The sequence below is a fragment of the Aureobasidium namibiae genome (assembly GCF_000721765.1).
Source record: "Aureobasidium namibiae CBS 147.97 unplaced genomic scaffold scaffold_16, whole genome shotgun sequence".
Classification (NCBI taxonomy): domain Eukaryota; kingdom Fungi; phylum Ascomycota; class Dothideomycetes; order Dothideales; family Saccotheciaceae; genus Aureobasidium; species Aureobasidium namibiae.
The window spans coordinates 257,634-284,726 of NW_013581193.1; the positions used below are offsets into that span (position 1 = coordinate 257,634).

The 27,093-nt window shown below is 50.8% G+C and overlaps 14 protein-coding genes across 14 annotated transcripts; 7 read left to right on the plus strand and 7 right to left on the minus strand.

The window, feature by feature from the left end:
• Positions 1 to 32: 32 nt before the first annotated feature.
• On the minus strand, positions 33 to 1,112 carry M436DRAFT_75249 (uncharacterized protein; the record flags this gene model as incomplete). The annotated part of the gene is made up of 1 exon (XM_013569243.1): positions 33 to 1,112. One exon carries the CDS (start codon positions 1,110 to 1,112, stop codon positions 33 to 35), a length of 1,080 nt encoding a protein of 359 aa, XP_013424697.1.
• Positions 1,113 to 1,583: 471 nt separating this feature from the next.
• M436DRAFT_84506 (uncharacterized protein) lies at positions 1,584 to 2,434 on the plus strand (the record flags this gene model as incomplete). Its single annotated transcript, XM_013569244.1, has 2 exons — positions 1,584 to 1,678; positions 1,771 to 2,434. The coding sequence occupies 2 exons, from the start codon at positions 1,584 to 1,586 to the stop codon at positions 2,432 to 2,434; spliced, it is 759 nt and encodes a 252-aa protein (XP_013424698.1).
• A 390-nt stretch (positions 2,435 to 2,824) lies between these two features.
• On the plus strand, positions 2,825 to 3,790 carry M436DRAFT_84507 (uncharacterized protein; the record flags this gene model as incomplete). The annotated part of the gene is made up of 1 exon (XM_013569245.1): positions 2,825 to 3,790. One exon carries the CDS (start codon positions 2,825 to 2,827, stop codon positions 3,788 to 3,790), a length of 966 nt encoding a protein of 321 aa, XP_013424699.1.
• Positions 3,791 to 4,576: 786 nt separating this feature from the next.
• On the minus strand, positions 4,577 to 5,076 carry M436DRAFT_84508 (uncharacterized protein; the record flags this gene model as incomplete). The annotated part of the gene is made up of 2 exons (XM_013569246.1): positions 4,577 to 4,787; positions 4,859 to 5,076. 2 exons carry the CDS (start codon positions 5,074 to 5,076, stop codon positions 4,577 to 4,579), a joined length of 429 nt encoding a protein of 142 aa, XP_013424700.1.
• Positions 5,077 to 6,503: 1,427 nt separating this feature from the next.
• On the plus strand, positions 6,504 to 7,543 carry M436DRAFT_84509 (uncharacterized protein; the record flags this gene model as incomplete). Its single annotated transcript, XM_013569247.1, has 4 exons — positions 6,504 to 6,558; positions 6,608 to 6,741; positions 6,797 to 6,895; positions 6,947 to 7,543. 4 exons carry the CDS (start codon positions 6,504 to 6,506, stop codon positions 7,541 to 7,543), a joined length of 885 nt encoding a protein of 294 aa, XP_013424701.1.
• Positions 7,544 to 7,849: 306 nt separating this feature from the next.
• On the minus strand, positions 7,850 to 8,800 carry M436DRAFT_53315 (uncharacterized protein; the record flags this gene model as incomplete). The annotated part of the gene is made up of 1 exon (XM_013569053.1): positions 7,850 to 8,800. The coding sequence occupies one exon, from the start codon at positions 8,798 to 8,800 to the stop codon at positions 7,850 to 7,852; it is 951 nt and encodes a 316-aa protein (XP_013424507.1).
• A 750-nt stretch (positions 8,801 to 9,550) lies between these two features.
• M436DRAFT_53761 (uncharacterized protein) lies at positions 9,551 to 10,147 on the minus strand (the record flags this gene model as incomplete). The annotated part of the gene is made up of 2 exons (XM_013569137.1): positions 9,551 to 9,622; positions 9,680 to 10,147. 2 exons carry the CDS (start codon positions 10,145 to 10,147, stop codon positions 9,551 to 9,553), a joined length of 540 nt encoding a protein of 179 aa, XP_013424591.1.
• A 799-nt stretch (positions 10,148 to 10,946) lies between these two features.
• M436DRAFT_75254 (uncharacterized protein) lies at positions 10,947 to 12,533 on the minus strand (the record flags this gene model as incomplete). Its single annotated transcript, XM_013569248.1, has 2 exons — positions 10,947 to 12,449; positions 12,507 to 12,533. The coding sequence occupies 2 exons, from the start codon at positions 12,531 to 12,533 to the stop codon at positions 10,947 to 10,949; spliced, it is 1,530 nt and encodes a 509-aa protein (XP_013424702.1).
• A 520-nt stretch (positions 12,534 to 13,053) lies between these two features.
• Positions 13,054 to 13,896, plus strand: M436DRAFT_53616 (UBC-like protein; the record flags this gene model as incomplete). The annotated part of the gene is made up of 1 exon (XM_013569109.1): positions 13,054 to 13,896. One exon carries the CDS (start codon positions 13,054 to 13,056, stop codon positions 13,894 to 13,896), a length of 843 nt encoding a protein of 280 aa, XP_013424563.1.
• A 455-nt stretch (positions 13,897 to 14,351) lies between these two features.
• Positions 14,352 to 15,140, minus strand: M436DRAFT_53476 (uncharacterized protein; the record flags this gene model as incomplete). The annotated part of the gene is made up of 3 exons (XM_013569083.1): positions 14,352 to 14,503; positions 14,562 to 14,722; positions 14,998 to 15,140. 3 exons carry the CDS (start codon positions 15,138 to 15,140, stop codon positions 14,352 to 14,354), a joined length of 456 nt encoding a protein of 151 aa, XP_013424537.1.
• Positions 15,141 to 15,472: 332 nt separating this feature from the next.
• On the plus strand, positions 15,473 to 17,459 carry M436DRAFT_66334 (prephenate dehydrogenase; the record flags this gene model as incomplete). The annotated part of the gene is made up of 6 exons (XM_013569191.1): positions 15,473 to 15,555; positions 15,914 to 15,974; positions 16,045 to 16,159; positions 16,281 to 17,038; positions 17,099 to 17,230; positions 17,289 to 17,459. 6 exons carry the CDS (start codon positions 15,473 to 15,475, stop codon positions 17,457 to 17,459), a joined length of 1,320 nt encoding a protein of 439 aa, XP_013424645.1.
• A 257-nt stretch (positions 17,460 to 17,716) lies between these two features.
• M436DRAFT_53610 (NAD(P)-binding protein) lies at positions 17,717 to 19,011 on the minus strand (the record flags this gene model as incomplete). Its single annotated transcript, XM_013569105.1, has 4 exons — positions 17,717 to 17,907; positions 17,965 to 18,442; positions 18,492 to 18,905; positions 18,958 to 19,011. 4 exons carry the CDS (start codon positions 19,009 to 19,011, stop codon positions 17,717 to 17,719), a joined length of 1,137 nt encoding a protein of 378 aa, XP_013424559.1.
• A 1,569-nt stretch (positions 19,012 to 20,580) lies between these two features.
• On the plus strand, positions 20,581 to 22,196 carry M436DRAFT_75259 (uncharacterized protein; the record flags this gene model as incomplete). The annotated part of the gene is made up of 2 exons (XM_013569249.1): positions 20,581 to 20,751; positions 20,811 to 22,196. The coding sequence occupies 2 exons, from the start codon at positions 20,581 to 20,583 to the stop codon at positions 22,194 to 22,196; spliced, it is 1,557 nt and encodes a 518-aa protein (XP_013424703.1).
• Positions 22,197 to 22,581: 385 nt separating this feature from the next.
• Positions 22,582 to 22,829, plus strand: M436DRAFT_53347 (uncharacterized protein; the record flags this gene model as incomplete). Its single annotated transcript, XM_013569060.1, has 2 exons — positions 22,582 to 22,686; positions 22,776 to 22,829. 2 exons carry the CDS (start codon positions 22,582 to 22,584, stop codon positions 22,827 to 22,829), a joined length of 159 nt encoding a protein of 52 aa, XP_013424514.1.
• Between the last annotated feature and the right edge of the window lie 4,264 nt (positions 22,830 to 27,093).

Consider the following 27,093-nt stretch of genomic DNA (forward strand, 5'->3'; position numbering starts at 1 on the left):
TCATTACTCTATTGTCATGAGTCCCCATACGCTCAAACATGGTCAGAGCTGCAAACGATATCAAGAACTTGGGTATCTTCCTTGACAAGTTCGACCCAACCTCCCTTCTCTACACGAATGATTTTGCCATCAACACAGATTCTTCGCCAACGACCATCTTCTTCCGAGTTGTCGAAAGCTATTCTCAAGCCATCAATTTCTTCGTAGCGAACTCTATGATCATCAACATGTTTGCCTTGCTTGTATGCCTCTGTCATGACAGCCATAACCTCATCCCCAGACATGGGTCCAAAGTGTATTAATCTCAACTTCCCATCCAATGGTTTAGAAGCTGGTGAGATGGTGAAGTTCTTCTCCAGATTGGAGACAAAGGTTGCGAGAACATATGCATGTTCTTGGTCTTCGAGCTCGCGCCATTCAGAGCCATGCAAGACTGAGACGCGACCGCGATATTTGTGTGGTGGTGAGCCGTCTTCAGGATATAGAGCTGCCTTTGCTGCCATCTGGAAACGCTCAACACCATGTTTACGATACTCTGTGGTATCGCTGTCGGCAACGAGCGAGGCGTGCATACCCCAACTACACACCACAGCGCCCCACATCGTCGGCTTGCCGTTGTGGTTGAAGAGCTCGGCTTCTTCGCTTCCCTCGCGTATGAGCAGTCTTGAGCCTGGAGAGAAAGTGGTACGCAAGATTGGTAGAGGACGTGATTCTCCTTGCATCAGCGTCGACAGACCCATACTATCGTCCGCAGTAATGCCCAAGGAGTTTGCCAACGCATTTCCGGTACCCAATGGTAATAGAGTAATCTCAGGACAAGCGAACTCAGGGCCTCGTGATGCAGTGAGAATGGCGTTGATGATATCCACGACACCACCATCACCACTCAGCAAGATGATGGAAATCACGGCTCCAGTGTTTGCAGCGGGCAAGAAAACGTCGTTTGTGAGTTCGGTGATTGTGTCCTCAGATTTGGTGAAATGGACAAAGAAATGCTCTCCCTGCTTGAAGCCAAGGGATTTGAATGTGTCGGTCAGATGTGTCTCGTAGAATGACTGTGCTTGACCAGTTCCTGAGGCTGTCGAAACGACGACATGACGAGCAGATGCCATGACTCTGAGTTCCAAGCCCTCCGGCTCAGATTATAATATGGAGAGTCCTTTACAAGTCAAGCAGTGGAGTAGAGGCCGATGAGGGCTGCGTTTACCACAGTAAGAAAGCTGGCGCGTGTTAATGAGATGGTTGAGGGTGATTGTTGAGTCGGGATCCAAAATCCTTCGAAAGGATCAAAGGCAAGATCAGGCACGCGCTTAGTTATATGAATGGTGTCAGATTGGGAAGGAGGATAAGGCCGGTATCGCCGGGCATAAAGATACACAATCCAGCACAAACAGCGCCAAGCGAAGCTAGAATCGCGTTCGGCTGCACCGTCATAGGGCCGATCAGCAGCGGAGGTCGCAGCTGCCTCACAGTAAGCCAGTTCATTGAGCTGACAAGTTAATGCCTTCGACAACGAGAATAAGCTAGACGGCAGTCACCCTCAATCCCACCCTACTCTGTATGATCTGGAACCACAACACAACATGGCAAGCGATCCCGACCGTGGCCTCTCTGGCTGGGGCATCTTCTTTCTCGTCGCTTTTGTCTTCATCGTCATAGGCGGATGTGCATGGATAGTGTAAGTCGACTCTTTCCTGCTCACCTGCCCACTATTGCAGCAGCATAAAATCGTCACTCTCGAACATGTCAATACTCATGGGCTCCCAATAGTTTCACACAATACCGCGCCCGACGATTGGGTCTTCCTGCTCCCTCGCTCAACCCCTTCACACGTGGCCGCCGACAACAAAACTCGTATCAAGCTCCCTCAGCAGCATCTGGTGGCATTGGCGGCTGGATCAAAGACAAGGTCGGCGCATTGAAGAGCAGTGTCGGTGGAGGTAGATCATCCGGAGGCGCATACGAGCCCAGCGGTGGTTACGGAAGAGGTGGTCACCGTGGTTTCGGCCCTCTGGATCCTGATGAAGCCTGGGACACGCGTGTCGGTAACGAGGCAGACTATGGCGTCAACCGCGACGGCTATTACGAAGAGCATGACTTGGGCTCGCCGGATATGAACTCAGGACCTTACGGTGGACATGGGTACGGGGGAGGAAGCATTGGTGTCGGAGGAATCGAGGAAACAAGAGGGCGTGCTGCCAGCCGCCAACGCGAGCTTGATTCACGATACGATGAGGAAATGCACGGCACCAATCCATTCGGCGACGACACGGCTGAACGCAGCAGCATGAAGAATAACGGCTCGCGTCCGACCGTCGACACCACTGGAGGAGCTTCTGGAAAGGCCCCGCATCACAAGAACCAGCAGAGTCTGGGTGCCCAGTCCGTCGATTCTCCATCGGAGCGCCGCAGCATCTTCCGCGAGGATATGTAATTGCTCTTACGACCCATCCCTGTTGATGATCACGGCGTCATTCTGCTTCTTACTATTGTCCAGCTGCGCTGAGCGTTATGTGTACTCGAATCCTTGCGCCTTTCAGAATTTACTTGTTCTTTCTGTGCACCTTGTGCTTTGTGCAATTTTACTTGCCATCTCTTCCCCTATGTCGAAAGCAGCTAACATGAGTTCATCGTTCACACAATCGACTTGAGATTGGTAACAGTCAAGCAAACAGTCCGAAGTGAGAGTGAGTGCCAACTACCTCGCCACCACTTCTACAGATCCAGTCCTACCTCATCTTTTGGTCTTCTCTTATTGCACCCACCTTCTGCATCTGCAAATATTGGTCCCACTCATTTCGATCTACCAACTCTTCGCGCCATCATGACATCCACCAGCAACCAGTGTGCTGTCTGTTCCAAACCGGGCAAGCTCTGCGCCAGCTGCGAGAACATCCACTACTGCGGCCCCGAATGCCAAAAGGCTGATTGGAAACTTCACAAACTGCTCTGTCGCTCTTTCAAGGACTTTCGCGACTCTCCCATCCACAAGCCGTCTCATCGCACCCTCAAGAACTTTCACAGCCCTCCAGTGACTATGATGCGTGTCATTGCCTTTCCCATCAACAGCACAAAGCCAGAGTTCCGCTGGATGCCCATCAAGGAAGGCACCATCCAACGTCCCGTGGTAGACAAATACTTTGGCCATGACAAACCTCTCACCGGATTCGTTAGCTTTCCCCTTGATCCCAGGACTGGCAAGCAATTACCCCTTCGCATCACAATCCAAAACCGCGACTCCTTCTTGACCGATGGTTCATTACCCAACAGAGCTTTACTCCAACTCACCGAGAACAATCTTCACCAGAAATTCGCCGGACCCGTCCTCGTCTACGGCAATGCCCTCGAGTCTGATGACGGCACCAACATTGCTTGCGTGAACTTGGACACCACACACCTCAACATCATCAAAGACTGGTTCACCAACGGGTTCTACACTCACCCAAACGAACCTCTCTACCAACAACGATTCGCCAATGACACAAAATGGTTCGAATTCGGCATCCCTGCAGAAGTCGCAGGACAAATGAACAAAGACCTCCTCGCAGCAGGCGAAAAAGTTCCCCGCTTCCGTCCTGAAGACTTTGGAACACCTGAGTTTTGTCTGTGGCATGATAGAGTGGGACGATACAAGCAAGAGTGGGCTGTGAAGAAGCAGAATGAGGAAGTCGCTGGTGGCGCTAAGTCTGTCAATGATTTTCTCGCGGCTATGAGTGAAGAAGAAGAGGCTTGGAGGTCGGAGATGAGGGTTAGTGGTCGTGTGGTCGGTTTGGACGTTGTATTGCCATGATCAACGACGTGAGAGATATCGACAAAATGCTCACAAGCCAAAGAAACTCACTCAGTCGGTCAGTGTCTCCATAGGACACATCTGCTACAACAAATGAACCAAATGATACCAGACCCTTTGCCTCATCATCCATCAGCATGAACAATACCGATTTCGACATCAACACTCGCGAGAAATACACTTGTACATGCAACACAACATTTTCAAAATGTTTCTCATTGATAGCATGATAAGCCATCAGTAAACACCTAGACTAAGCGATGTGATATCCATCGCATGAGATCATTGCTACGCATAAGCCACGATCAGAGCATGAGCGCAGAGCAATCTCTACTAACAGCCTCTCGAGTAATACCGTGAAGACGTATCATGCCATCTTGGGCGCAAGATAACATCGAGTATGGAGATACACCAAAGCCAAAGCTCAAAGAGGATGCACGCATATCTAAAGATAAGCCATGAGATTCGGGTTTGAAAGATACACCTTCGGAGTACAGGTTGGTGTGAGTTTATCAGACTTTTGGAAATTTCAGCGCATTGATATTTCCTGACTTGTAAAGCGAATGTCAGCTGAGCATCGTCTTGAGCACGTTGCTGCATCCTCTGATTCTGTTCCACCTGATAATCTGTCTTTACCATCGCAGCACTGCCATTTCTCCATCTCTCCTCGTCCCGAGCACCATTACTCAACTTGAAGCTGTGACCCGGTTTAACTCCTCAGAGAGCACTCAAGCGAATACCCTTTTCCTTGCACCACATGCGGAAATCTTTTCTCGAACAGCGATTCTACATGTTCTGTTTTATCGTGATAATCATCCTACTCCGATTCTCATCATCGGCCTCATTGTCCAAAGCATGCTTGATCAGTTGATTAGCATCGGTGAACTTCGGCAATAGATCATCCTCGATCCAATCGCAGAAGGCTTCCAGGTAATCTGGTTCCAAAGGCTTCAAATCCTTGCGGAGGACAACGACGTGTCCCTTGATAGAGTGGAATCTAATTCGGCGCTCACATTAGCTACATGTAAACTTCAAAAGCAAAACATAGGAGCGTGTCGTCCAACGTACCGTTCAGGAATCGTGCCAAAATCTTCATCGACGGATTGGTAATGATTGCCCATGTAGATCAGGAGGAGTTTTGCTACCCTATTTCCCAGACTCGGGGGCATCAGAGAAAGGCATCGTCGTACTTCATCGAGGTCATGAGAAGTATCGCCGCCATTTGTGAGCTCGGTAGCAAGTACAAGCATGATTGGCATGCCGAAGATGATCGAGAGCTGAGACATGGTGCCCCATTTGCCGCCGCAAAATGAATTGGTGGCCGGCAGAGTCACGGAATCAAATCGAGAACCGAATTTGTTCTGTTCATAATCGCTGGCTATACGCACAGCAGATATTGTCGTTGCAATTTCTCGATGGATCCCCAAGAACTAGTTGGTGATGACGGGCAGATCAGTTGTATCAAGATCTGTGACAGAGTATCTCCCCCCATCTTCTTCACTGTTTGGGAAGAGCAGACCGTAAGCGATGACTGGTCCTCTTACGCCGTGAGTCTCTTGACCAAGCAATGTTGAAATACTTCTGTTGAGTGGTTGGTCTGTATACGGTGGTGTCTCACCATATACAAGAACGATGATAGGGGGATGTCTATCATAGGTTTTCCTCATGCTGACCATATCCTGTTCGATCGTCGTTATGTACAGATTACCTGAATCTCCTAGAAAGTCCTTTCGTATAGCGACAGTGTCGACGAAACCGTATTGGATTTTCTCATCCATCTTCAGCCAGCCAAACTCAGGATTGGGCCCGTCGACTGAAAGATAGATGGCACGACGTTGAGCTGGGCCGGGACGGGTCTTGAATTGTGCGAACGATTTACAGAGGGTTCTGTGGACGGGCAGATCGACCACTTTGCATTCGATACTGCAGTAGTAAGAACATTCGCAATGCGTGCAAGGAGCTGCATTGTTGAGTTTCGGGCAAACGAGGCATTTGTGGCTGTAGTCGTATAACATTGTGTTCGAGTACCTTCCAGCAGCTGTGTCGAGTGCCTTGAAATGTGTTGAAGACAGAAGCAAGCGGATGAGGAGCGACGAAGGCAGTGATCAATCGAACGGAGAAGCGACTAGTCGAATGAAGATAAAGGCGATGTTTGGTAGGAATGCGAGTGTTGGTACGCATGGACGCGTCGTCATGGATGCTGGAGATGGATTGTTCTTGTTGATGTGGTCAAGAAGTTCGAGTGAGGAATTGTCTTTGTCGTTGTGTCTCGCGAGATGCCGGTTGCTCCTGCATCCTGAAGTGCCGCACTCGCAATTCTGTCTTGTTGTGGAAGGGACTTTGGTGTCGACAGCTCCCGCTCCAAGATCGAGCGAGGTATCGTGCGCCGTGCAAGCTGCTTTTGGTCTTCAAAGCAACTTTGAGTGAAATGGCTATCATCAAAGGCCGACTCAAACGAGCTGGAAGCCACCAGACGTGGAAGTATGGAGAACCCACGATTCTACTCTTTCCTGCAGACCGTCAAAAGAAGAAGGATCTTCACTCCCGTGTTTGTCTCTAACTTTCCAGACTTCTAGCAAACTAGTCTCAACACCTTGTTGTCGTCTTGTCTTGTAGAAGAAAGAACACGCTCTCATCCTCCCAAGTATTTAGTCAGCCACCTCCCTGGTATCTCCTCCTTTACCCGCCGACCTCACTCCAGTCATCATTCGGCATGGATGCAGCTGAGTCACCCGAGAAGCCGATGCCAGCCACGTCACCGCTCAGAGGTAAATCACCTGATGATCCGTTTGTCTCTCCTTTTCTGACATTATGCAGGAGTTTCACCAGATCCAGCTGAGGATGCCTCCAGTTTGGACCGTGAGGCAGCTTCTTCGAAGCCATTTTTGACATGTGGCTGGAGCGACGAGCAGCTCGCCTTGATTCGGCAAGCTATAAGCCAACAGACAAGTGTTACAGCTACCGAAACCAGTTTTTCCATCACCGATTACTGACTCATACAATCAGCATACCGACTCTAAGGAGATGACTGATGAGTCAAAGGCTTTCATACTCGACCTACTCAAAGACCGACTTCGTGTGATGATTGGTTTCTCCAACCCCGAAGTATGAACTGGAGGCCCCAAGGGTCAAAATGGCAGAGCTGACTGGTGTCAGGAGGGAACAGAAGACGCAGTCTCCGTGACTAAGTCGCAACCCGGATCCGACTTCGAGAAGAAAGAGCAGAAACATCAGGGCCAAGCTGGTGGACCAGAGATTCAACAGCCTCCTTGGGACGGCGGTTGTCCCGAATGTCCTGTTAAGACGGCCCGGATCGGGGAACTGGAGATGAGGCTCATGGATCAGGAGGAGGAAGCCAAACAACACGAGAGAGCCGCTATCGTGCACCAGCGGGAGCTTGCATACGCTCACATCGTTGAAGTCAGAGAGGAGCTCTCTCGTCGGATTGACAAACTGGAGGCTCAACAATCTGGTCAGACCAGTACTTCGGAGGACCCAGCATCACGACCCCTTCCACCACACTACTACTGTGACGACTGCTGGTGGACCCAGAAGAAACTCGATGACGCCAAGCAGAAGAGTAGAGACCTTGAAAATGAGGTCGAGCACCACCAACAAAGAGTTCTCATGATGGAGCACATAGTTAAACAGACTCGAGGTGAATGCGAAGTGCTCCGACAGCGCCTCGACGAGACTGACATAAAAATTGCAAGACTCTGTGCTCAGCCTGGTCCGAGGACCTCAAAGTTGTGAGAGATGGCTATGAGCTTGACAGCCAGGAAGAAGGAATGCAGGTCACCCAAAGTGGCGATTGGGATGAGATTAGCTCAAGTCCAGAAGCTCGCATATCATCCGGGGTAGATCAATCCAAGAGTGCTAATTTCATAGCATTGTGTAATTTGCTGTCCGGGGTCATTTACAGTGCAACCCTGCAAGTAGTCTCAGATTTGCGGTGACCATGAATCTTTCTGACGGTTTTTGCTGTCAGCTCCATCATGAGCAAGTCGGATTCAGCTCGATGCACGATCTTCTTTCGACGATCTTTGATATCCAGAGCGATCAAGCCCCCTCTTCGTCATCCTCGTCATTGTCTTCCTCGTCGTCTTCATCATCCTCATCATCATGCACCATTTGAACCTCCCATCTCCCATCCTCAGCCCCATCCTCCTCTTCCCTCTGTCTCTTCTCCCTATCCCCCTCTCTCCTGATCTTCAACCTACACCTCCCCATACTCCCCTTTCCCTCATTCCCACTGAAGTCCAGCGTCCAATCCAGCGGCAATTTGGCCTTTACTTCATCACCTCTAAACGGCACTGCCTCCGCATCCTCTGACACCCAGCTCCAACCTGGCTTCAAGATCACATGTGTGGTAATAACGAAATATCCCCATCCTTTGCGTTGGATCTCGTAAGGTGCTTGGGTAAGACGCAAATGTGGGGGCCGGAAAGTAGGATGTAATTGGACCTCCACGGCAGCAATGATGTCTGTGCGCGAGGGCCTGACGAAAAAGTTCCAGAGGTGCATGTTTTGTGATTCGGGCGCTGGTGAGATGAGTTTGTGGGTGTTGCCGATACAGAGGGTAAGCGTTTCTATCGTGCTAGCATTCGGGTCGTCCTCCGAAGTTTCTTCGGTCGCTCGTGTTTGGTAGGTAATAGGATATTTCTCTTGGAGCTGTGTAGCTATCGTTGAATTTGGTGTTGCAGAGGTGGGCGTACGGCACATAGGACACCTCGCCTCTGTGTCCGCACCTGAAAACATCGATGGCAGATTTGATGGCGGAAGTATGGTCATCTGAGAAGTCATGGATACATCTGCCCAACGCTGCATACATGACGAGCAAAGCGTATGATTGCATCTTGTCGTTACCGGGTTGTAAAGCAGTAAGCGGCAGACAGGGCAGAGATCCTCATCGTCTATGTCTTCATGATTTGAGTCCTCACGGTCTCGCCGTGGGTCTTTTCGACCATTCTGTGATTCTGATGTGTGGGATCCTTCGCGCCGGGGTGACATCGAGCGTGAATCTCGTTGGCGCATGCTGTATTTTAATTGAGATTGTGCTGCGTGATGAAAGTCCGAAGCTACACAGAAAATGTATGGGAGATGGCGTCTCCTTTTGGATTGATTCGAGTGCAGAAAGATGTATTACTGTTAGAGTCCTGAAAATGGTGCCGTTTGATAATTTATTGATGAAGGTTTGTCGTGCGAAAAGCGGCGAGACAAGTTCGTTGGCTTCAGATGACATTATCTGTTCCCAACCTCACAGTGATCTTTTGGCAACAAAGAAGCAGGAAGTCAACAAAGTTATCCACTTGACAGGCCTTTGCAAGGCCATCAACGATATATCTTTTTCCCACATCATCTTCGTTGCTTCTACGTTTTATCAATGTCCTCTTCATCGAACTCAGCATAAGGCCTGAGGTCTACGAAGCGTTAAATTCGGTAATCCGGTTGCTGCAACGAATCTTGTAGTCCAACCAAGACTTTGCCAGATTCTCAAGCCAATTCCACTTGCACACAAGCAACACCTGTACGAAAAGGTGATAAGCACACGAGATTGTGGAGTACGATTAGGTGGTTAGGTTACTAATGTATGCCTGCTAGTATTATTACATTGCTTAACCATCTGCCAGACAAGGCTCATGACTGCCTGGCTCTCTCTTCGTCATAAAAATGCTCCCCTTTGGCTACTCTGAAACCACTGTGTTGTTCTGGCGGACACGATGTATCCGACTCGTCGTGATTCTTGTTCAGACAAGACTTTTAGTAAGGCACAGTCAACGCAGCCTGGATGTAGGTCTGCGTGCATCCCTCATCAGTGCCCTTCCACTCAATCTACGTTTCATGTCAGTCTGCATTCTCAATCATCCACAACATCAAGTCAAAACTTACAACTCTCTGACCCAGCTCCTCCACACAGATAGTCCAACCATGAGTACTTCCGTTGACAGCCAGCAAGTATCCCCTTTCAAGGCTCAGATCTCCAGTGCCCTCGTACTGGGTCCTGAAATTCAATTCAGAGCCAGTGTGCACTTCAGTGCTGTTGTAGATGTAGTCACCAATACCATGGGGTCCTTTGCCAGGTGTGTGCAGAACGCCATCGGAGAGGGTGAATTGAGGCACACTGCCATAGCCAGGTGCAATAAGGCGGAGGAGGTAGTTGGGCTGGTAGTAAGGGTCGAAGAGAGTGGTCAAGGAGACGTTGGGGAGCAGAGATGAGTCTTTGGAGTAGGTTGCTGAGTTTGTTGTTAGGAGGTAGAAGGGCGTGGTAGCGTTGATGGTAGGTGCGCGGCTGATGAGAGGAGATGCAGCTGCGTAGGTGGCCAGCGAGGCGGCGAAGGCAAGGATGGAGAAGCGCATGGTTTGTATGATGACTTGGGTGTTACTGCTGAGTATATCTTGTGTTGATGATTCGAAAACGATTTTATTGCGATGAAAAGGTGTGTCTAGGAGAAAGTAGGTAAGGAGAGAAGGAAGGTTGGCACAAACAACCAGTGTTATAACTCATTCAGCCAGCATACCTTCCCCAACCATGATCAACATGACGAACGCAGCTGCAAACACCTTGGTCAGTGTGCTTTGAAACGTCCAACTAGGAAAAAAACGCGTGCCTGGTGTGCAATATCTGTGCTGCACTGCATCATCCCGCATGCATTGCCTACCGCTACTACCGCATCTCAAAATAGATGCCGGGGTGGTCGTACGAATGACACTCGCTCTCGTATTGCATACCACATGATGGTTCTCATTACCTGCTTCCAGAATGTGATATGCTTACGCTCATGATGGTTTGTCTGCAAGTGTTTTCTTGTCTTGGGTGTTGGCAAGAGAGAAGGTCCAAAAAGTGCGGGTGGAAAGATCTGCACTTCTCGCGACACTGGGCCCAAAAGCTATCACAAGAACGGGAAGTGATCAGCTCTTGATCATGACCCCTGGGAATGTGTGGATGAGAACGCTCGCTCGAGAGTCAAGATCAAGAAAATGTGCAAGAGAGCGTTTGTCTAACACGCCTACGATAAGCAGGATCACCTCCATCAGACATGAATTTGGGCGGTGTGAGATTGATCATAGGGAAAACAAAGAATGATGGCTTGAATTTTTGTCTATCTGTACAACCTCATTATTAGGGCAAAGAAGAAAGACGGAGAAACCGAATGTTCTACAGGAAGTCAATGCCGACGCCGAACTGAACACCCTTTCTGCCTTCCTCGCCCTTACGGAGGACCAATGGCAGCGAGAAGTTCAACTCGAAGCGTGCGACGGGATGTGCGTAGACAAGACCAACTCCAGCCGCGCAGCTGGGCAGGCCATTGGAGAGTTCTTGGAAAGTGTTCTTGACGCTTTGTTGTACGTTGTTGCCGCCCTTCTCACCGCTGGCAACGTCTTGCAGTGCCAAAAGGCGTCCACCGTTGATGAATGTCTGGAATCGTAGAGGAGTGTCCTTACCCATGCCTGGTACAGGGAAAAGTAGACTAGCACCACCGGCAGCGTAGATGTCACCACCGACTGCGTCTTGTCCGTCTCTGGGACCAAGTCCTGCCAGGCGGAAACCACGAACATCAGTGGGGCCACCAAGTTGGAAACGGTCGTTGATGCGAGATGCAGCGGGTCCGGTAGTCCCGGCCTTGGTCAGAGGGTAGAGAAGACCGCCACGAAGGCCAGCAGTGAATGAGATGCCACTGTCGCCAGCAACACCAGGTACAGGAACGGGGAGAGCCATTTGAGACTCGGCCGAGTACTTTGCGAAAGCCACATCTCCGGCAAGAGGACCAGCACCGGCAATTTCACCGATAGCCTTGAAAAGGAAACCGCTCGTGGGAAGCATGGGAGCATCGCGGGTGTCCTTGATGAAAGTGTGTGTAATGCTGGACTTGAAGCTGTCGCCAGCGTCGGCGCGAACAGTAGGCGAAGCGTTCTCGGAAAGACCAGTGACTTGTCTCCAGATGCCAGAGTAACCCAGCTCGTTCTTGCTGCCCCATGGACCCAACCACTTCAACTTTGTGCTGCCGCCCTTGATGAGCTCTTCATGGCTCGCCCAACTCTTGAGGGTAGAACTAGCGAGACCGCCAATCTCGAAGCGGATATCAGGACTGCTGAGGACGGGAGTGTCGAAGTAGGCTGAGTAGGCGGAACGGGTGCGCGTACCAAGCGAAGCGTGAGCATTCAAGGACTCGGCACCACCGAAAATGTTGCGGAGGACGACATCGAGGAAGGCGGAACCCTCGGACGAGCCAGCCTCAGTACCAGTCTTGATGGTGTAGCGAGAACGTTCGGGAGCGTGGATGAAGACGGAGAGGTCGGTGGGAGTGGACGAAGCATCGGTCTGGTCGGGTTGGTCGATATAGGTCGAGATAGGAGCCTTGAAGATACCAAAGCGGTTGAGCTTGTCGACGGCGCCGCCAACCTCGCGCAGAGCTTCCTGGAGAGTGTAGGGACCTTCCTGGTTGTGGGAGAGGACGGGATTGAAGATGCGCTCGAGGAAGCCTCTGCGTGTGTGCTCGGCCTGGAGAACCTGGATGGACGAGATGGTGACGGGCTTTGTCGAGTTGAGGCCGATCAGCTCGGATTGACGCTGCTGTGCTTTGGCATACTGCCTTGCGAGACGCTCGTCTATCTCTTGCTGTCTCTTGGGGTCGGCCTTGTCCTGCAACAGAGCGAAGAGCTGCGCATTGCCTCGTCAGTAGATTGAACGTGCATGTATTAGACCTAACGGACTCACGTCGCTTCCCGAAGATTTGTTCGCCATTGGAGCCGCAACAGAGATCACACCGTCCTTGTCGCAAAGATAGCTAATACCAACCGCAAACCCGCGGAGGAGTTGCTATCCAGCGTCAAGAGAATGACATGCAGCGCTCGCGCCAAGCACGCGCTCCCTGTCTTGATCATCTGCAATCACCATGTATGCAAGTTGATCTGGTACTTCGATGATACACCAAAGACACTGTGTTAACTCCTTTCATGCTTGCGCTCCTATATGAGAGGCCATAACTAACGATACGATCTTGATATTCAGGAATATGCTCAAGTTGTATTTTGCATACACAAAGCCGATGTTCGCGAGGCGGAACTCGGCATCCAGACCTGACGTACTCTGCCCGTCTGTGGACTCAGTGAGACAGTCATCTTATCCCGTCTACCTACTTCTTTGACACTTCGACACACTCTCCTATTCGCACACCTTTGCAAGCCGCTTTTCCTAATCTTCAGCCAACCAACCACAACTCCACCGCCTGCATACCTCAACTCACATCCCACAAATCACAACCATGGCTACACGTGCCGCCAACAAAAGATTAACAAAGGAGTACAAGAACATTACCGAAAACCCTCCACCCTACATCACCGCCCACCCTAGCGAGTCCAACATTCTGGAATGGCACTACATACTCGAAGGCCCCAAGGATACCCCCTACGCCGGTGGCCAGTACTGGGGCACCCTGATGTTCCCGCCCGACTACCCTTTCGCGCCCCCCGCTATCCGTATGCACACACCTAGCGGCCGCTTCCAACCTTCCACTCGCCTCTGCCTCAGCATCTCAGACTTCCACCCCAAGAGTTTCAACCCAGCATGGGAAGTCAGCACCATCCTTCTCGGTCTGCAGAGTTTCATGACCAGCGAGGAAATGACCACTGGCTCGCTATCTGCCTCGGAAGCCGAGCGCATAGTCTTCGCTCAACGCTCCCGCTGGTGGAACAGCACAGGCGGCGGCTCCTCAAACCGCACAATCCCTGGCTTGGGCCAAGCACCCAGCAGCAACACCCGCGGTTTCGGCGCCATCAGAGCAGGCGACGCGGGCGTGAAGTTCAAGGAAGAATGGCCAGAACTAGACGACCAAAACTGGAAATGGATGGAAGAACACAAAGTCGATCCCCAGACCGGCAAGGTCGTGGCGCCTCCTCCGGTCGCAAGTGCGTGCTCGCCAGAGACGAATGCGCTGAGGAAACGCCCTGTGGGCAGTCATGCTGGGTTGGGTGCTGTGGTTGAGGGTGGCCATGTTGCGCGCGATGCCGGTCAGAGTTGGTTGAGGAGGAACAGGATGTATCTTGCTCTGGGCCTCATCTTTGGCTATGTCGTTCTGGCGCGCGCTTTGGGAGAGCCTGCTGCTTGATCATGTGTATAGATGAGTACAACCATGTGTGTTTTAGCCTGGGCGTTGGGGTTTGGTTCCCCAGAGGTAATTGCATGGAATCAGGCGTTCTTGGGTTTAGAGATTGGGAGGGTATTTGGTTCAAGGGTTGCACTGTAAATACCACCACTCAATGACAGTTCCTCATACCGACTGATAAAGACTCGGTACGCCGTGGTTCGCATTGATGGACAACGAAAGGGCACAGTATGCAGGAAGACATTTCACAGGCACGCAGACGAGATGGAAATTATTTTGAGGTCGTGAAAACTTTTTGATTTGTTTTATATCTCCATATTTCAGAAGACAAGGGTTGCGCGTAATATATTGCAGACCAGGCGATATAGCCGTTCTGCGCGACAGTGCCACATTTCGCCATAAACCATTGTCCTTGTAACATCGAGAGCAGATGTGCTGACACAAAGTGCGCCAACAACCTACAGACGACGACCACGGCGACCACCCTTTCTGCGGGTAGAGTCCGAGGGGGTGGGGGTGACGTCCTCGATGCGGCCAATCTTCATGCCGGCACGGGCCAGGGCACGGAGAGCAGACTGGGCACCGGGGCCGGGGGTCTTGGTACCGTTACCTGTGCAGTTGTGTTAGACGGTGCGTCAAGAAGGGAATGGCAAGAGGGTAGAACATACCACCGGTGGCGCGGATCTTGACGTGGAGGGCAGTGATGCCGAGCTCCTTGCAGCGGGTGGCGACGTCCTGGGCGGCCAGCATGGCGGCGTAAGGGGAAGACTCGTCACGGTCGGCCTTGACCTTCATACCACCAGTAACACGGGAGATGGTCTCACGGCCGCTGGAAATCACCCAGTATTAGCCTCTTGAACTCTCTCATGTCTGACTGTTTTGTTGCGTCTGTTCCCACTTGCACTGCTCGGTCTGGTGTCTTGTATGTTTCTCTTCTTGTTCCAATGAATCTTTCTTGTTTCTGCCCGTGGTCCTGTGCTCGTCGCATATATCGAGCAGCAACCTTGGAGGCTGGAGAGAGGTCGCAAAAGTCCGAGAAGAGAAACGACAAGTCCAGCGAGCAGGCGCATTGAACAACAGACCCAACCAAGGGGAAGCACCTACGAAAGATCGGTAACGTGGACGAAGGTGTCGTTGAAGGAAGCGAAGATGCGAGCAACGCCGAAAACGAGCTCACCCTCACGGGTCTGAGGTCCGAGTTGGACGTTCTCCTGGGGGCGTGCAGCCTTGGGTGCCTTGGGTGCCATTGCTGATGTTAGTTGATGGTCGAAACGTGGTACTGAAGGAAAGAAGAGAAGAGCTGCGCAGAACTTCGATCGAGAATTTGCGTGGGTCTGCCAAGCAATTCTTTCGCTCTACAGAAGGGCAGTCGCGGCAGTTGCCGGTCAAGCTTGCGGAGTCGCAGCTGCCTTTCTATTTATTTTCTTGCGACGCTGCAGCTTCTGCTTTCTTTCCATCACTTCACACCTTCTCGACATTTGCGACCATCAATTGCATCTTCTGTGCGCGCATCAGAACCGCTTCATATTCAAGAGCTGGACAGCATCTTACAGTTGACACAATTCGACAAATCGCAAACATGGGTGAAGCAGTGGTGGGCTTGATCGGCATGGGCGACATGGGAAAGATGTACGCTCGCAGGCTCAGCGAGGCTGGATGGAGGTATGCTTTTGCGCCCAACACCACACTGCTCGTGTGACTTTTGACTATGGTACGTTTATCTCTTTGCCCCTCTCTCCTGCACATCCACCTCTCCCCGCGTTCAATGATGACTTGAGTGCATTTGGCTCGAGTATGGCTGTCGGACACCCTGTCACCGTTCCGGTGGCAGGATCTGGCAGTCGTCGATGATGTAAAATCTCAGCTACCTTATAATTTTTGTCTGAAACGCTTCACCCATCCACTGTTCCTCACGCATCTTGAGATGATCTCTTGAACAACCGCTGACTTTGGATCAATAGTTTTATTTCGTAATCCGTGACCACCTCGTCAGACACAGGCTGACGTTTTGCTCTTCCAGAGTACACGCCTGTGATCTTCCAGACAAGTATGATTCGTTGGTTGAAGAATTCAAGGACAGTGTACGACCTACCTTCCTGCCTATACCGTATATAGCCTTTGTAATACACAACATCTTGCTGAGGCTTTCAGCAGGAGAACGTAACGGTTTTCAAGAACGGCCACCACGTCTCGCGTAGCAGTGACTATATCATCTACTCTGTTGAAGCAAAGAACATCGATGCCGTCGTCGCCGCCTATGGTCCATGTTTGTTGCCCCTTCGCTCGCGCACTCTTCTGCCCACACACTCTCTGCTCTTACGCTCCAACCACTCACACACTCTCTTTACTTGTCTTTGTCTTACAGGCTGACATGTAATGCCTCCCAGCAACCAAAATGGGCGCCATCGTCGGCGGCCAAACCTCCTGCAAAGCCCCCGAGATGGCCGCGTTCGAAAAACACCTCCCCTCCGACGTCGAAATCGTCTCGTGCCACTCCCTCCACGGCCCAGGAGTAAACCCGAAAGGCCAACCTTTGGTGCTAATCCAACACCGCGCCTCAGACGCCAGCTACGACCTCGTGTCCAAGATCTTGTCTTGCTTTGAGAGCAAGCATGTCAAGCTTACAGCTGAGGCTCATGATCGCATTACCGCGGACACACAGGCGGTCACGCATGCTGCGTTTTTGTCAATGGGTACTGCGTGGGCGGCGAACAACCAGTTTCCTTGGGAGATGCCGAGGTATGTGGGTGGCATTGAGAATGTCAAGATCAACATCACGTTGCGCATCTATGCAAACAAGTGGCACGTGTATGCCGGTCTGGCCATCTTGAATCCAGCTGCCAAGCGTCAGATCAAGCAGTATGCTGAATCCGTGACGGATCTGTTCAAACTAATGCTGGGAGGTCACAAGCAAGAATTGAGAGACCGCATTGAGAGTGCCAGAAAGGCAGTCTTTGGCAATACTGATGGCAGCAAAGGACATGAATTGCTGCTGCAAGATGACTTGCTGGATCAATTTTCGCTCGGCAAGAAACCAGCTGCTGGCGAGAGGGTCAAGAACAATCATCTCAGTCTGTTGGCCATGGTGGATTGTTGGTGGAAGTTGGGAATTGTGCCTTATGATCATATGATCTGCTCTACACCGGTAAGTGCATTTTCGATACCCACTCTCTGTCGATACAATGACTGACCGAGGGACAAACAGCTCTTTCGTCTCTGGCTAGGCATCACCGAATACCTCTTCCGCAAGCCAGAACTGCTGGACGAAGTCATCGAGACCGCAATCAACGACAACACTTTCCGTCGCGATGATCTAGAGTTCACATTCGCTGCTAGGGTAAGATCCTCCCGCCCTGTTCCTGCTGTATCTTTGGCTGACCTCTCTTTTCAAACAGGACTGGTCCGAACGCGTCTCCTTTGGCAACATGGACGGCTACCGCAGCAAATTCGAAAAGATACAATCGTACTTTGCTCCTCGTTTCCCCGAGGCTACTCGCGTGGGCAATGAGATGATCAAGACGATTGAGGAGAGTCTGAGACAGAGAAAGGGTGAGGACAGTACTTGAGAGGAAAGCAAAGGACAAGGGAAGATGAGATGCGTGAAGGTCCAGTAACAAGACGAGCGATGACAAGAGATGAGAATGCAAAGATGAAGACCACGGCTTTCCCTTCGCGTATATTTGTGATTCGATGCATTCGCGCGCTGTCTGTCATGTTGGCAAGGTACGTTCCTTTGGTCAATGGCAAGCATATAAGAAGTGGAAGACAGATAAAACACATGCTCATCCAGAGCTTAATACATATTCGTTATCTACGTGAACTCCTAAAGCTTTGTAGGGTACTCGGTCGTCTCAATCTTGTCAGGATAAGTCATGCCGTTCTGCTTGCGCACCTCATCCATGACCTCCATAATTACAATACTCTCCTTCAAGCCCTCGTACTTGCCTTCCTTTCTGCCTTCCTTGAGCGCAAACGCACACTCGTCGGCCTCCCAGAACATACCATGGCCCTCACCTTCGGGGTTCTTGTCCTCGCCAAAGCCATTTGCAAAGCCAGATCCCTTGCCGGGACCGGGTTGGACAAACTCCTTTTCTTCTACAGTGCCGTCGGAGAGAATGAGCTTGGTCTTGGTGGGGCGGTAGGCAGGGTGGAAGACTTGGACTTCGCCCTTGTCGCCTTGGATGCGTATGGCTGGGCCGGCGCTGCCTTTGCCGTCGGGGTCGGGGGTTGTGCGGAAGGCAGTAGTGGCAATGCCGTGGGCGTCGCCACCCAGCTCAGAGGAGCGGGGGAAGGTGACCAGCATGGTGGTCATCTCGTCGGCGCCGGTGGGGTACTTTTTGAGAGATGAGACGACGGTGGGGGCCTGGCGTGCGGACTCGGGTTGTGTGTGGTAGAGAGTCTGGAAGACCCAAGTCAATGCGTAGATGCCCAGGTCGAGGAGAGCGCCTCCAGCCAAGTCGGGGTTGACCATGCGGTGAGAGTTGTCAAAGGCTTCCTCGGGCTGAGCGCCAATTGAGAGATCGGCAAAGGTGCGGTGGACGGTACCAATCTGCGTATGTCAGTGCCTGCAAGCGGTAAAGAAAAATCGACGCATGTACCTTGCCAGAAGTGATGATGTCGCGAACGTAGATGGACAGAGGGAAGTATCTTGTCCAGACAGCCTCCATCAAAAACAAGTTCTTCTCCTTTGCCTTTTCTGCCAGCTTCTTTGCCTGAGCAGCATTGACGGTGAATGCTTTCTCACAGAGGACATTCTTGCCAGCCTCGAGACAGAGCATAGCATTTTGGTAGTGGTGCGAATGGGGAGTGGCGACGTAAATGATATCGACATCCTTGTCGGCAACCAGCTCTTCGTACGATCCATATGCCTTTGCTGATGAAGATGCGCCAACCTTCTTCAAGAAATCACCGGCACGGCTGGCGCTACTTGAGCTGGCGGCGGCAACAATCTCATGCTTGATGTCCTTGACATCGCGAGTCTCGGGGTTGACGGTCAGATCTCTCGAGAAAGCCTGTAGATTGTATTAGACCTGTCAATGGCTGGTAAAAGCTTCGTCAACAAACCTCAGCGATGCCTCCGGTTGCGAGGATACCCCAGCGTAGTGTGAACTTGGACATGTTTGTGATGTTGTCTTGTAAGAGCTCTTGGAAACACGAGAAGAGAAATTGGTGAGCGAGCCGGGAAGCTGTAGGTCTTCATATAGGATGATGTAAGAGATGGCGGGGCAGAATACCTTGCCCCACCCCTCATTTAGCCATTTCTCTCGTCGGTGAGAAATCCATTGATATGAGCATGGCAATTTTCTTCGTCGAACACACACCTCAAATCGTTGGCCTCGAAGCGTTCAGGTCGGCTCTAAAGGGCGGCAGATTCTACAAACCTAGTCGTCAAGGAAGAATCGTCCTATACGTAGTACTTCGGCGGGGGTCACATGATGTTTACCACTGAGAGGTGAAGATTCAAATAATCGAAGAGAATCGAAAGGAAAGGCTCAAGGGAATACAAACTCAATACTGGTCACTCAAATCCATATCAGGGAATCAAGTTTGGAGAGAACTCACCATGAAGAACAAAGAACAGACACAACGGTGGATCCAGAAAGACTTGGGTGAATGATCTGCGTGGTTCTGCGTTTTGTCGCGATGAAACTTTCCACGTGCTCACCTGCGATTTTCTCCTATGTCGCTCAGCGAAGGTCTTGTTTCGGTGCCATGGACTCGTCAGCTTGGCTGTGGTGGCAGAGCGTAGACATCAGAAGAGGGCAGAGACGTGCCAATACATGCCGAGTGCTCCACGCGGAGACCCCGGAAAGATTGCCTGTCCAGGCAATGTCTCCGGGGACGCGTGTGCATACGACGATGATGGAAATCCGATGTTCGCATGTCAAATGGTTCGCATAAAACGAGATAGGGAGGCACCGGAGGAGTGTGATTCCGGATCTGAAGATCGGAGACATCGAACCGATGATGGATCCTTGTGGTACCCTTCTCAACGCTCGCACTGCCTAGGCCAGCATAGCCATCGACGCAAAACAGTCGTGAAAGACGGCGAAGTAGAGCGGCTGAGACCAATAAGACTCTATCCGGCTGACGGCAAAATTAGGAAGGAAGAGATGATGCGTAAAGCAGTTGTAGAGAGCTGAAGGTGAATGCCATTCGTATCTCGTTCCTGCCGTACCTATCTATCGATTCCCCGCATCGCTCGGCGATAATTGGCCGAAGAGGCTTCAATCGCGATACAGGCCGCTCGAACGCTCCAAACAGCTGCTTCTATTCGTTCAAACCCGAGACGCGAGTCGTTGATATGATCAATGACCACGGGACGTGGCAAAGGTTGCACACCCAGATCTGACAAAGAACACTCCGTCGCGTCATCGAGTCTTAGTGATACTCGGCGACTGTACCGGGCACTGGGCGCACGCGCTGGGCATGCAGGATCGTCAAAAGTCAAGCTTAACAGCAAGTGTGGCGCTACTCGCAGCGGCCGCGGATATCTTCTCGCCCGTTTCCTCCGCCAAACTCTCCGCCGGTCACCCATAACTGTCCCCTTTGTCCCAGCCAACTTTCGTTTGAAGGTTGCATCCATACCCTCTCGCAAGAACATGAGCCTGTCATCGTCTTCCATTGACCTATAATCTCTTTTCACTGGTCCTTCGACGCTAAGATCACCTCACTATGCGAACAGCCATGCTTAACAAACGGCTATTACCAGCAAGCCTGCTGGCGAGCGGAGCAGTCGGACTACTGATTCAACCAACGAATATCTCACAAACAAGCACCGATGTGGAACTCATCGTCAATGGACAGAATTTTGGCGCTGTCCAACCCTTGACTCAAAGTGCAGACGCGAACCTGAATGTAATTGCTCTCTTCTAAGTACAGTCGACTGTTGAGAACGACGCTGACACGCGACACAGATGGGTGTTCATGATCCGCTTTACCATGTCACGACTTCAAATAGGGAAAACCTCACTGGCGAGGATATTGCTTTGATATCATGCGATTCTGGCGATTACCCTGGATTTCTTCCCTTGAACGATGTGTTCCAAACAGCTCTCGGTGTCAATGCTTCAGCTATCATCCTCTACAGTTTGACAGCTGAGCAGTGTAACATTACTAACATGGAATCGGCCTACGCAAGAGTATATTCCATGTCGAATTACACCGAATCGCAGGATTTGCTGTCCCACCTCAACGCCCAATATAACCCACAGGCGGTGATTCAGCACACGTCGACATCCAACAACAACAATGGCGGCAGCCAAGGTCCTCAAACTTATGGGTCTTCTCCCACGACAGCCGTTGCCATGATCATTCTGTACAGTGTGACTGGTATCATCACTGCCCTGTTCCTTATCATAATAATCACAGGAGCAATAAGAGCACACCGTCATCCAGAACGCTACGGACCAAGAAACGCCGCCGGAAGACCTCGACAGACTAGAGCCAGAGGTATTGCGCGTGCCATGCTGGACACCATCCCCGTTGTCAAATTCGGCGAGCAACCTAAGCAAGAGCCAAAGGTTACAGATGTCGAGCTGGCCGACACTGACACGCCAGTGATTCGTCGCTCAGTTGAGAACGATGGCGCGCACGAAACAGAAGCGCGCGATCATGCCGAACCGAGACAGTCGATGACTTCCGTCCGCTCAGGCATCGGTGCGGCAGCAGGACATGGCGATTCCGATGCTATCGCAGGAATGGCTTCAGCTGAATCTGGTGAGGCACTAGGATGCTCAATTTGTACCGACGACTTCGAGACTGGACAGGACCTCCGTGTACTCCCTTGCGACCACAAGTTCCACCCGGCATGCATTGATCCTTGGCTACTGAATGTGTCATCAACTTGCCCGCTCTGCCGTGTTGATCTACGGGCTGAAGGATCTACCGAGGCGGATGTGCCAACTGCTGAAGCTACCGAGAACGGTGACCTGCCTCCTCCTATCAACGGCTACAATGGCCAACCCTACCGCGTCAGCATGCGTCGCAGCTTGCTCATTGGCCTTGGACTCGATCGTGGACATCTTGATCAGGGACAACGAATGGCTGCTGCACGTGAACTACGTGAACTCAGACACAACCCCATTGATGGTACCGTGGCGCAGGTGCAGGACCAGGGCGAAGAAGGCGGTCAGCGTCGTAGATTGCGAGAGCGCTTTGGAGTCCGAACAAGAAGAAGAGGACAGTCGGATGCCCAGGCTCAGAGTGTTGTTGCTGTTCCTGAGGAGGCGAGCACGACTGCTTCGACAGAGGCTCCGGACACCGAAGCCGCACAATCGACTCAGCGTTCTACTAACGCTTGAGTTCGTGAAGTTGTCAGTATGAGGTGGTTATAAATTACGAAGCGTTCGTTTATGGTATCTTTGATGTGCATCGCAAAAGAGCGAGCGATTGTTTTAGGTTTCATAAACAGGATCAAGGAGGTGTGGGGAAAGGACGGCATTATGTACGAGTACGATTCAATGAACTCAACTGAACTTATCTTTTCCACAATGTTTCGACTATCAATCAACTGTGAATGCCTGTGGTAGATTCGTTATGTCGCTCTTCTAAAAATCATATGGTCCGTGCGTGACAGTGTTCCGGTGACGAAGTGCTTCCAACAATTCCGCGCGCGCAACGACGACGAGACAAGACATTTTCCCGCGACCTGTTCTCTACACATCTCTCACACACATCACATCCACAATGGCACCCAAGCGTTCAAACCAGCCCGGCGCCATCAGCCAAATGTACACCAGCCTTGCCTCTCCCGACAACCGCTCCGTCGTCACCGCTGTCGCCTTTTTCGCCGTAAGTGACCACCCTGCAACGAGCACTTCCTCAGCCATGATACGGAGAGCTTCATGAAGCAAAGAAGAAGAAAGTACTGACACTCACAGGCCGGTGTCGCTTTCTTGCACAGCAGCTGGAGCGAGATGTTGCTTCCTCCGTAAGTCTTCTCTGCCCTTACCAACACGACCTCCATCTGCCTCTTGCGCCAAATCCATCTCAGCCCTCATGCCTTTGCTCGGATATCTCGAAGCTTACATTGCCCCGATCTAGTCTTTAAGCGATTCGCGCATCCGATCCCATGGATACGACGCGAGTGTAGGATTATGCCTGGAGAGAAAACAGAAGGAGACGAAAACGAAAGAGCTTCTTGTACAAATACACAAATCATTTGCAGTTTTCTGCTTTCATGAATAAGGGGGAATGGGCGTTTTGCTTCTACAAACAAATGGAATAGAACAACCGAAAAGGTCGTTCCTACCTCATTGACTACTTTCCTACACCTCACTTCGCTCAGCGATGCCATACGATGAATATCAAGGCCTCGAGAATCAAGACTCATGATCACATAGGTGAGGACCGTTTTGCACATATGTCTGAACTTATGTTTGGACCAGAGTATCCGTTTCTCGTTTTGCTTTCTTCTCTTCAGATCAGTCTCCCCTTCACCCAAGGAGGTATCGATCAATCGTCGATATTGTCTGGTCGCTAGCTTCCGAGCAGCAAGAGTCATGGCCTTTTCTCCAGTCGTTTGCGAGATAGGAGATTCCATCATCGTTCGCAGAGATTTGTCTCTTAGGGACGACAAGAGCTCTACAGGAGACACGTCTATACCTTCCTTACATGCAAGACCAGCAACTGACAATACAAGATATGCTTGACTTTCATGAGCTAGACTTCTCACTTGATCGTAGCTGCGACAATCTATTCGCAGGCCAGGTGACAGAGCATCCGTCTACACTTCTGCTAAGCACACGTCTGGGATTGGCTTTATGGCTGCATCATACTTGGGTCTCGTTGATACTTCTATAGACATGTCCCTTTCGACCGTTCACCTTTGCTGGCTGCTCCTTGCCCCGGATCCTGGCGCTGGTTTCCTTGCTCCTGTTCCGTGACTCTTCTTGTCACTGCTCTCGCCATTTTATTCATGGGTTCTTCACATTACATCCACGATTGAAAGTCTCTGACTGCTTCTGCTGTGGTCCCAACGATGTGTTATCTTCACGGTGGTTGCCTTCGACACCTTGCCCGGATATATTCGCTCTCGTCAACACAGAATATGTTTGCGTCATTCCAAATCAATGGCATTAAGGATACTGTTGAGACTTCTGTGATGAGAAGGTCGAGGTTATCAATCATGGGGATTTGTATCCCTATCTGTATGGGTTTGTTGTTTGGAAGCCATACTAGGCGCACCTTCTTTCTTATGTGTAGCACAATTATTCCTGACATAAGTCATATACACTAAGCATTGCCCCTTACATAGCCTTCTATTGCATATCCTGATTCGCTCAAGAAACAATCGATGGTTGAGTGTTGAATCATGGTCCGTTAGCTGCAAGAGTATAGATCGATCTGATGTACGGAGGATTAATTCGAGATAACCCATCATGCCACGCCTTTCTCTCCCACAACGATAAGTCGAGCCGCCAATAGCATCATCGATAGTCTCTGTCATATACAATTTGGAAGAACCATAGTAATAAAATCATTATTCCACACCCCATTCCATCCACACAATCACTTTGATGTCTCAGCCAGGGTCATACCCTCAGCCATATCCTGCCGAAAACTGTCCGAATCTCGGCCCTATCTGCTCTGGATATCGCAAAGGAAAGAACGCATCACTATTGTGAAACAGCAAGGACGATCGTCCAGAGTAAACCTTCTTGACCAGTAGATCGAACACAGGACACCAAAGTTCCTACGCTGCTGAAAGCCCGAGAGACAGGCAATGGGTGAATCTCGTCTCCGAAGCACAATGTGGCGAGGGATCAGAGTATCTGGCGATGATTCATGAGAGAGCTGCATTACTCATCATGGGCATTGTGATGGTGTACCCTCGACCAGGAGGAACGACAGCCTCATCCGCGTTGTTGGAAGCCGACAAACATCGCTCGAGCACATGGTCGAACATCCTTTTTCGATCGCTGCCATGCGAGGAGATGTTTTTATGCGTGACATTCTAGACCTACCTCGCAAGCCAATGCTAGGCACTGAGGAACTCATAAACTATTGTTGCGTTACGAATGCGGTGGTCAAGAGGTAAAGGAAATACCAGTGTCATTTCAGATTTTCGACGAGGACATTCGTATAGTCAACAGTCTTGGAAAGACTCATGCCACCACTTGGCAAAGAAGTTAACAACGACTTTCGTCTGAAGGCTGTAAATACAGCAGAGTCGACGCTTGTTGTTGTGCTAGGAGCCGTATGGTTAAGGGAACGTGGAGCCCAATTGCAGATTGAGCCCTGCGGCGGTTCGAGGTTCGCTCATGGTTGCGCTTACCATATAGTCGAAGATGTCTCGGTCTCATCAGACTCGGTGAGCAAGAATGTTGAGTCCTGAACTACCCCTAGTTTCTACTAGAGTCAAGTCAGGAGTGCCAGAACCACCAATCACTGCCGGATATCAGACTCGGAGGCGGCACCGATTTGTCATGTATACGCCGCTTCTCAGGGTCGAGAGTATTGGGCCTGGACATAGACAACATTCTGCCGAGTGTTGACGTGTAACGGCCGGGATGTTGTTGAGTGTCTGTGTCCCGGAGCAATGGTGTTCATCATTGAGCGCGAAGTATATCTATGGTAGCTAAATTTGGATCCGGCGAGGGTCTCTTTGTCTCGTACAATTCGTAGAGAATGTTCATGGACTGTATTCAACTCAGCGCATTATAGCCATACTCAGAACAGTCATCGGCACTCGGCATATTGGAGTACCTTGAGTAGATTTCTTCCAAACACGTAAATCAAGTAAACATCGGTCCGGCAGATCTTGTTGAGTACATGGTCAGCTACCAAGATGCAAGGTCTCAGATCCGTGGTTCGTGGTTCATGTCAGCATCTGTCGTGTCGAAGGCGTTCAATAGGGGCAGACTGTATGCCCGACGTTGTCCGGTGATCCCAAACATAAGATTGGCTTCCAACGTTCCGGATCCTAAGTGTATATGAATCCAGACCCAGTTGTGTCTCACAACTCTATACCATTGCTATCATATCACAACGGAGGTAATCCTGAGTGCGGACGCTGCGAGAAGAGATTGCTCTTGAGAAATTGATTCATACTGCATCGGTAGGTCGTGGCGGTGAAGAATATCGATATACTAGGATGAGGTGAAGTAGTAACTCGAAGTATGTGACAACGTCCAGGCGTCAGACTACTACTAGTACTTGATGCTTTAAGTGGTCCTGGAGACCGTTCCCAAACATCTGCTTCATGGAGAGAGATCGTAATTATTCGCAGGATCGCATGCATGAAGCCGATCGTGAGAATGGCAATGATCGTAGAGGAACGATGAAATATTGCCAAGCCGTATGCTGTAATAAACGTCGGCCAGAATTGATGTGAAACACTTCGCAGTGCTCTGCTTGAAGAGGATGAAGCCAAGACGTCCGGCCACATCTATCGTAATGTTCAGTGCATACACCGACGGACTTCATAAGTTCCGAGCCCTACTAGAGCCAACAGAACAGAACAGGCTGAACGTTTTGCGCCGGCGACGGGAGCTTTCTCGACGTACGGTACCCGGACTTTGACGGTCCGGAACTTGACTGTACGGATGGAGCGCGGTTCTGGTGAAACGGCCATTATCGTAAAAAACGGTGGTTGGTAACGTCAGATGCCAACTTCGCCCATAAGCCAGGGTTCCTGTAGGGATCATGGGCATGTAACGATCAATATCTGACAAAACAACCGGAGCTGTCAGTCGTTGAACATACAACCTCCCAACGATCAGAAGCAATGGTTTGAGCCACTGTATCTGTGATGCTGGGATCAAGATTCGATGCGGACGCGATGTGAGCATAGATCGAGTGAAAACATAGGCATTGCTGTCTCAGGCAGTCATCGTGGGCATCGTTGTCGTCCAGGCAGCAATGTATACCATTACCAGATAAGCAAATTCCTAAATGACACGCTGTAATCTGCTTGCATGACCGTTTGAACTGCTAACGTTCATAACATAGCTTGATCAGCATCAGAGTGTAGGTATATGTGTTCTACAAGGACGTAGTAGTGGTGTCAAATCCGGTGGATATGCTGTGTAGAAGAGCTGTTGATCTCGTCGGAATCAGGAAGGCTCAATGAAAGAGTCCTGACGATCGCGGGAGGCAGTCGATGGTATCTTGCGGTTTGCTTTGCCAACAGAATCCTTAACTCTGTCAGATCCTGACACGTAGACTGACGATCTGAGGAGTCATCCTCTTTAGCTA